This window comes from Notothenia coriiceps, unplaced genomic scaffold (genome assembly GCF_000735185.1).
Source record: "Notothenia coriiceps isolate Sejong01 unplaced genomic scaffold, NC01 NC01_scaffold00037870, whole genome shotgun sequence".
In the NCBI taxonomy this organism is placed as follows: domain Eukaryota; kingdom Metazoa; phylum Chordata; class Actinopteri; order Perciformes; family Nototheniidae; genus Notothenia; species Notothenia coriiceps.
The window spans coordinates 6,781-16,239 of record NW_011370571.1 but is presented as its reverse complement, the minus strand read 5'-3'; the positions used below and the strand labels follow the sequence as shown (position 1 = coordinate 16,239).

Genomic DNA, 9,459 nt, shown 5'->3' with positions numbered 1-9,459 from the left:
AGTTGCTATCAGAAACAATGCCTGACGTGTTTTGGACGTCTTTGTTTACATTAGCAAGCCTCGCTAACACTCAGAGCTAACCTGTACTGTAGAGCACATGTGTTTAAAAAGCAGGAAATAAAAAAAGGAACTCACCTTGTGATAAACCCGCAAGAGAAAAAGCATTTGAGCTCCATACTGTTTCAGAAAAAATCCTTGATGTGGTTTAGAACAGGATGTTATTTTATCACAGCAGAATGTAACCTTATCTCCGGTAGAATTCTGATCAGGCATTAGCTCCGCCTCCTCTTTTTTTTTTCAAGCTAAGGACCCAAGATCCACGTTTCTCTAACAGGGCTGCAAAACAGGGGTATGAGCAGTATGAGGCATGGCTACAATGGGTGAACTGTTTGGTATTTTAAGCAAACAACTTCACAGAGATGTTTTGTATAGGTATGGCCCTACAATATATTTTTCCAATATAGCATAATAGGTCCACTTTAAATAATTCTCTTGTTTGTTTGAATGTTTTTCCTTTTTGTAAAGCACTTGCACTTGCCTTGTCTTACCTTAAACTGATCTGTCTTTTTCTGCATTTTTGTCAAAGGTGTGTCCGAAGCTGGAGGTCAAACCATGGGGCACGGAACCGGACCAACGATGAAGGTCATGTGCTTCAATCCAGGTAGTCGCCTGAAAGAAAAATCCCAAGATGCAGCTCTGAATCACTGACAAAGCTCCTTAAGGACCACCTTCATCCTTGCACTTTCACCTGTCCACTTTGTGTGGAAATTGGATATATTTCCAAATCTCTGAATCGACTTGGCTGAGAAAATTACATTCCGTCCATTATCAACCTTAGATCTGCCTCATAAATAAAAAAAAACCCGGATATTGCGTTTCTCCGCTTAACTGTAAAATTATCTACGTGGAATATAACATTCATCAGATAAACCCTGGAGCTCAGCCAGATGTTATTATCACTTTGAGGATCTATCCCCAGTTTAAACGTCTTCTGGTACATCCTGTTACTCTCTACGATGAATCCCAACAGCCTGCCTGGTCATGTCTTCCTGCTTCTAAGTACCGTGCTGGGCCTGAGCGTAGGCTTGGAGTTTACTGGCTCTGAAGGTCAGTGGGCTCGCTACCTGCGCTGGGACGCCAGCTCCAGAAGTGACCTGACATTTCAGTTCAAGACTTCCGAACCAGAAGGCCTCATGATGTACTTTGACGACGGCGGCTACTGCGACTTCCTAGTTCTCGCCGTATCCGAGGGTAAGCTACAGCTTGGTATCAGCATTGACTGCGCGGAGACCACCATCACCTCGGACAAGATGGTCAACGACAGCCGCTGGCACTTTGCCGCCATCAACAGGCACAATTTGAGGACTGGCTTGGCCGTGGATGGCCACACCAAGACGGAAGACGTGCGGCCCCAGAGACGCTTCATGAAGATCGTTAGCGACCTCTTCCTGGGAGGGCTACCAGCGGACATCCGCACATCTGCCATCACCCTACCCTCTGTCCGTGAGCTGCCACCGTTCAAGGGAATTATCACAGACCTTGTTTATGGAAGTAAGCTGCCAACGCTCATCAATAGTCAGAAGGTACGCTTGGAGATGATGGGCCTTTGCACGGAGAACCCCTGCGAGAATGGCGGGATCTGCTCGCTGGCAGATGGAGAAACCTACTGTGACTGCTCCAGAACGGGATATGTGGGTCGATACTGCACAGAAGGTAAGAGGGGCTGGCTCCAGAGCTTTCTGTGTCAAGCGCTGAATATTGATTTCCATCTGTAAAAAAAGAATTCACAGGGGTTCCTTACAAATATAAAACTGACCCGATGGCAGCTTTTGCCGAATGCCTCCAGGTAAAGACTTTCAAAAAATATTTTAACACCTCATATTTGCTTTTTTCACTAGAAGTTAAAAGGTAAAAATCTTGAGCAGCTTTAAACATAATGTTTTTTGCTCCATCAAAAATCTCAAAACAGATTGCTGAATGAGATTTCCAAACTTTATTTATGAAACGCTTTGTAAAACGTGCATTGATTGCTATGTAGCATTTACTCAAGTTTACATGAAGCACAGGCAGCTATACTCATGTATTTGAATGTTGTAATGCCTCATACACAGGATATATAATCTGTATAGGCTGTTGCTCTCACAGCTTCTTTTGGAAAGTATTTCATGCAGGAGTTAAATTGGCGTTGATGTGCTCAGCGTTTCCTCTGCCTTCACAGTTTTTACTTTTGATGAGAATACGGTGGATTAGCTGATATGACTGAAATTACAGCACTCGGTTCTCTTTTTCTCCATCAAATGTATTCAGCTCCTTCAAGGTGGTGCAGGGACCTGAAGGTACACACAGTTTGGATGAGAAATAACTTCAATCTATTTTTCCTCTGCTTCTGTGCCAAGGTCATCTCTTTTTTTGGGGAGTGTAATGATATGCAGCTCTTTCGACAATGTTCCTTTCTTCTCCACACCTTTAAAGACACAGGGATGCTAGTTTTTGTAGGCTAATATGTATGTATACTAAGAGGGACATTATGCAGAGTAAAAGTCTAATTTGCTTCCTTACATCTCCAGGAAATACATTGTTCTCCAAATACTTTTTTTGCTGCTGGTCAAGGCCTACTTAATTTGAAAGCTTACATCTTTCATAACATGCCATTTCTTATAGCCTTGGGCTCAGTTTGACCAAGAGAATAACCCCGGTACTGCTTCTAGAAAACCAAAGAATACCCATTTCACTTTGATCTTACACGCCTTTTCTTCCTGTGTTTGAACTGTAAAGAATAACCTTTTGTGTGAACAGACCCATGTCAAATTTCCTCCACTGCTGACCCACTTCCTGCCAAGTACACTGACATGGCTAAGGGATGACTCCATTTTGCCAAAGATCAGGGGAATGCTCACTGAATCCTATAGCGCTGTTTGCGAGCTATTTAAAACTGTGTCTGATACCCTTACGTGCTATGACATATCATGCATTTAGAAATAAGCATCTTCAGATTTCCGTGCAGCGGTTTTGCTCTATTTAGTTTCGTAACGTGCCTCATGATTTGCTGCTCAAACGAAGCTGTTTGGAGCTTAAATCCCATTCTAGCCTGTGGCATTGTTCAGGACAGCACGCGATGTGCTGGTTGCAGAGCAGTCAAGCAGACGGACTGGACATGCCCCCCTTTCGCTTCATCCCATTTGCTCATTGCCTCTGTCGATGAAGGAGGGGGTGGAGGAGGAGGAGGTGGAGGTCTATTTGTCTCAGAGCTTCCTGAGAGCTGACAGGGGAGCTATGACATCCTTGTGTTAAAACAACCACGATTCTAGGAATGCCAAGTACTCAGCCAGACAGCTTGGACAGTGCAAGACACGGTCACATTTCAGCCTGGGGCAAAGCAAGTGTGACGAGTGCCTTCACCACAGGCCTGTTGTAACCTTCATTTGTACCCAGGAGGAAGAACCGACCCCCTGCCCACCTCCTTTCCCTCTCACACACACATCTACTGTATAGAGTGGTGCAGGAATGAGTCACAAAACCCAGAAATTAGTTTGCACTTTAGCATGATTGTTTCAAATTCAGTGCTTTTGGTCCGACACTTGAAATAAAGTCTGTGGATAACCAGGCTGAAGAAATGTTTTTGTTCTAAGAACTTGTGAATTTCTAAAGTTTCTATCTCACTTAAAATGGCGGTTGTTAACACAAACTAAATGAGAATACTAAATGTCATCACCGCAAACATAAGTGCAACTGTGATGTACTTACATGTGATGTATGTTCATAGCCTAACGTTAGCTTTTTACTTCTGGCAATAGCATTTAGACTTAAAAATACAGTGGTGCTAATATGTGGAGTTTATTCTGCTGAAACAAACGTTATCATAAACCCGTTTGCCACAGATTAGATGTTCTGCAATATTTAAAAATCTAATGGAAAAACCCCATTGCTTTTTGTCGAGGAGCGCTTTTGATGCTAACTTCAGGGTTGGCCTACAGAAATAAGTCATCACCGCACCACTCTATCTGCACATCCATTTTCTTCTGTTCACAAGCTATAACAGAGCATCCCAGGAAGTCATATTAGCTTCCCAGCTGATCAGTCTGCTCTTCTCTGCCTCCCCATTAACTGATGTTGCTGATGTTGATTATGCCACAGAGACACTGAACCATAATTACGAGGATAATGAGAGCAGAGATGGCTCATTCGCCCAGAAAATGCCTGCACAAACAGTACTGAGACTGTCTATCGGCAAACTATCGCAGTTTCTTTTTTAATTGTTATGTCCACATGTCTGCAAGTGTCATAATACTTTGTTCAAGCAACCCTCTAGCATTTAATGTTTTCAGGGGATGTTCTCAATGATCTCTATTTGGTTGCAGTTAGGCGAACAGTTGCTCAGCACACCTGTGTTGTCGGCATACTGTAGATAAAGAGGTTTATTAATGAGCAATGAAAGCGATCTGTCAAACCTGTGAATATTCATACGTTACATTATCGTGTTGCATGGCCGCAGCAGCACATGCACACTAACATTTAGAGACGCGCACACGCACACATAGATGCACAGTACAACAAGCCCCGGAGCTGCTCGTTAAAACGGGCAGATGGCTGACTGACTGAGTGGACTGGGCCTTGGAAGCATTTCGCCAGCCGTGTTGCTAATGGTAGCCTGCTAGCCTACTGGCCTAGAAGGGAAATATGAGGAGTCGGCAGAATGAACATGTGAGATGAGGAAATGGGATGTGGATACAGAATGGAGCATGTTTGTGCTAAAGGACATCCATCCCTACACTGGTTGCACATTTCTATTGTGCATGTGTTACATCACGGCATTCAGTAGCTAGTTGCTGTGACATCATCAATTCAGTCCTGTCCCTCTTTTTCTAACCATTATTTTTATACATTTACCACATAGATACACAACAATTCAACAAATAACGTACATGACAGAATTGTGAAAGCAAATAATTAAATACAAAGACATACACATCATAGAAATAATAATTAAAAAAATGAATATATTAAAAAATATAGTGACAATAATAATAATAATAATAATAAATAATAATATCAAATACAAAAATATGTTCACAAAAATAAAGGTTACTTCTTTTGTTATTCATTGCTTCAGACATATCATCAATAATAATTTTCTTTTAGAATATATATGATTTTCCCTGAGCCAATGGCCCGAGCTCGGCCTCATTACATGTTTTCCAACAAGACGCTTAGCATGGAGGAGGCACATTTGACGATAGGCAGAGTTGCATACATTCCTAATATAAACAATTACGGTTGGAGTGGTAGTTGTATGCCTATCGTCCTGTCGACTCTCCGGTCCTGTCTCTTTAAGAGCCTCTTCCCAAACCCTCCATCTCGGATAGCAGCTTATAGCACCACAAACAGTCGGACATAAAACACATGTTCAGCCTCCCCTCCCTGGTGGATCAGGATGTATCTGTGTGACTAACTGTGTCAGGGCAACGAGCTGAAATTAGACACCACTCAACACTCGCTCTCCACACGTGTCCGCCATAGCAGGCAAACTGTTCAGTCATCTTTAATATCAACTTGATTCGGACCCTGTTATTAACTGTGCAAATACCAGTTTCTTTTATGGTAATGATCTGGATACCCTCATTCGGTTCAATTAAATGAACTGGGGTGACATTATGAAGTCTCCCGAATACCTTTGGGTTTTCTACTTACAATGAGTTATGCATAAGGTCAAGGTTATTAAGAGGATTGTTTAATGAATATGTAAAAGAATCTCCCGTTTCCACATCCTGCATTCCTAATGAACACTTTAAGGCCCCATCTGCTAAAAACATATTCACTGGTTTGATGGAAGGCTAGTAATTGAAGGCGAGGGCAAGCAAACTGTTAAGCAAGTGCTAAAATGGTGCCTTCAGGCTTAGCTTTGGGGATTAATAAACAGACATGGAAATGACAGTTACAATAATCTTACTATAAAAAGTAGGTCAGGGGGAAAAAAAATGGAAAAAATGGTGCAGGGACTTGCCTGATTCCAGTGCAGAGGGCATTTGTGTCTAGTGCCCAAGCTGAAAATGATGTTTGGATTTGAGTGGTGAAGCTGCTGGTAAAATAGAGCAGGGGATTACGCTCGGACCACATGTCCACAGCGGCACATTGGCTTGTTCTGGGCGCTGTCGCATCAAGGGAAAGGGCTTTATCTACATGGGGAAAGTGAGCGCTTAACACGCAGACAGGCACACTTATAGAGCATTTGCACAGTCAGAACAAAACACTTCATGAGAGGGCATACATTGAGGGGTACTCATGCATTCTCGAGTGCTGGAGCTGCGCCGCTGTCCATCAGCTGGCCACTACCTCCCCTTCCCCCCCTCTTCCATGCTTCGTCCTTCCCTTGCCTCTCCCAATGTCATCCTATTCTTATGGGAGAAGTAGCAGCCATTTTAGACTCCCCAAAGGAGACCTTGCCTCTCCTTCACCAACTCCTTCTGCAGTATTGTCTCTATGCGCCTCCTCTCAAATGGTATTTATGTCCTCGGTTGAGTTAATCCTAAAATGTTCCAAGGACTAAATGCTTTAGGATAGGAAAACCATTCATATCCAGTGGTGGAATACAGGCCAAGCCTCTTTGAAGCCTGCAGAGATCAAAACAGTCAAATCATATCAGATATTAAGACAGACAATTGAACGATCTAACGTAGTCCATATTGATTAAGATATATTTTTTAGATTGCAATATCCAAATCGCAAGTAAAGGTAAAACAATATTTAAAAATATTATTTGTTAAATATTGTGGTATAGCCTACAACCTGTATTCTAAAGACTAGACCTTAAACAAATAATTAAATAAATCCTTGTTTTGAACAGATGCTCTTCCCACCAAGCATCCCACCATTTTTAACATATTCATAACAAATAATGTGAATATTGTTTACAAAAAATATCATTCCCTCATACAACACTGCTAATCAAAAAGCAATATATTTCAATACAACTGGAAAGTCATTTTTTTGCAAAATCGTGAAGCCCTAGCCTCTATTAAATCATAATATATTAATATTCATTTCAGGCTACAGCACCAGGTTTGAAACTAAGGTCGGATGCTGGGTAAAAAAACTCCTAACTACCACTGAGTCAGAGTGCACACAGTGATCTTTGATGTGGCCTAAATCAGACATGTTTGATAACCACAAGGTGTCATCCACGGGTGAGATCCTGCTGAGCATGTTTGCCACGAGGGATGAAATGTAATGTGTGGCTTATTTTATCTTTTCACACAATGGCCATTTTTGTGTTGCCCACGCCATGCTGTGATCTTCAGAAATCCAACAGTGAGCATTCCCCTGAGAAACCCCATGTGGAATTTGGGTCAGCAGTGCAACAAAAAAGATTGAGTGTATGGGTTAAAGGCACAAAAAAGATGGAGGAGAAGGATATGGGTCTGTTTGAAGGAGCATCCACAAACCTCACAACACCATAAATCCTCCTGGATTCATGTCTTCCTTTGAATGTGTGTGAGGCACTCTGTGTGATACAAGTAGCAGAATATTATGTCACTAACAATATTCAAAAATGTGAAAGAGTGGAATATGTCAATCTGATTCCCTGAGAGGACGGGACAGATGCAATGTGTACGTGTTTCTCTCCACAGGGATTAAGTGGTTATCTCTGATCAGGCATGTCAAGGGGCACCTCTTTGGTCCTTACATGTAGCACAATGCTTAGAAGTGTGTTTTGCATGATAGATCCACATGCAAACAAAGCTGGTGTGTGTTGCTAATTTAGGACTTTTTCTCTTCTTTCTCTCTTTTCCTGATTCACAGCAGTCCAGAGAAAACCAGGTGAGTCTCAAGAAAGAGTAGTTATGTGAAATGGTACCAAATGTTGTTCATTTTTTTTATAAGTGTAATCTAAAATATGTTTATGCATTAAGGCAGACAGGCATGCACAAGTAACCCAGTTATGTAATTTCTAATTGACATGTATTCAGTTAACAACCTGCAGAGCTACTTGATATTCACATACTGTGCTGCTCTCTTTATTAGTCATTTGTCTGTTTCTAGAGAAAGCTTTTTACATGCACTTGGGAAAGCTTTGACTTTTAGTGTGATGATTTAGCCATGGTTTGCCATTAAAGCAAAGCATGCATAATGACAATACAACTGCAGTATTGGCGTGTTACTCTGAACATTTTCTCTCTGTGCCTCTCTGAAATTCTCTCCTCAAGGCCTCGCACACCTGAAGTCAGAGCAAGGTATTCTGTCCTTATGGTTGTTTGTGTTTTTGTTGACTCGCTGCCTGGCTTGGTATTGTGGCTTTATGTGACGCTATGTGCCTTTGCTACCTGTCCGTGTGCATTTGTGTGTTGCAATACTCCCATTGTTGCTGCAGAGAAGTGGGAGGGTTTGTGTGCGTTGCATGGCATGTTCCTCACCTCACCTTCGTCTCTCTTTAGGCGTCTCCTCACCCTCGTTTCACCCAGTTTTCTGTGTATTACATAATTTTGTACTGTTCCACAGCTAACATGCAGTGACACACTCCACTGTTCCAGCTCGACCTCTGCAGCGACAGAGTAGGGGAGGGGGGAGGATGAGAAGCAGTAGGGAGGATAAGGAAATCACTGCAATGAGGGGAGACAGCTTAGAGGAAAACTAATGGGAAATATAGAGAAAATAAGGAACAAAAAGTGTCACAGTACGGTAAGGTATATGTGGAAGAAATAGCTTAGTATCCCTAGAGTTATATCATATTGGACAATACCTACACCCTGTGCCAACATAGAAAGTAGTGTTGTAAAGGATGGAGTAGGGCTGCTCGATTATGGCAAAAATCATAATCTCGATTATTTGGGTCAATAATTGATATCACGATTATTAAAAACGATTATCCATTTACTTTGAAAACATCCATTTATTTAAAAAAAATATTTGCACAGTATGTTTTTAACAGTTGATTACCCTGAACTGTAAGTATAATTCAACTGAAAAACCAAAAAAATAAATAATAATAATAATCATTTTATTTCGATTACGTTGTTTTCGTAATCTTTGCAAGCCAAAATCGTAATTGTGATTAAAAAAATAAGATTAATTGAGCAGCCCTAGGATGAAGGTATTTAGAAGGTTTGGGGGATTGATGCAAGCCCCCAATAAGTGATTTTGGGCCTAAAAAGACCCTCCTATTGAGTAACATTAGGTAGGCGACGTCTGTAAGCCGGCCTATCAACTTCATATTACAAACACGTGCCTTTTATTAAAAAAAATCTTAAAGTTATCAAATGTGCTAGAAGCCAAATCTAGAGATCACTGGCTTTGACAGAGCAAATTGGAGGCGGGGCTTAAGGAACATGCAAGAAGTCATGCTCTATTGGCCAAGATTTGAGTGTTTTTGTACGCAAAACTGAGCCACTTTCATTGGAATGAACCGGGCCCCCCCTCTACCTCTGTATGCACTTATATTTATAAATCCAGGTATAGATAGACACA

At 41.6% G+C, this 9,459-nt stretch overlaps 1 protein-coding gene across 1 annotated transcript; it reads left to right on the top strand.

Moving 5' to 3' along the window:
• The first annotated feature begins 570 nt into the window (after positions 1–570).
• LOC104967841 (neurexin-3b-like) lies at positions 571–8,224 on the top strand. The gene is made up of 4 exons (XM_010797370.1): positions 571–1,713; positions 2,308–2,336; positions 7,798–7,815; positions 8,202–8,224. The coding sequence occupies exons 1-4, from the start codon at positions 1,017–1,019 to the stop codon at positions 8,214–8,216; spliced, it is 759 nt and encodes a 252-aa protein (XP_010795672.1). The 5' UTR covers positions 571–1,016; the 3' UTR covers positions 8,217–8,224.
• The last annotated feature ends 1,235 nt before the right edge of the window (positions 8,225–9,459 follow it).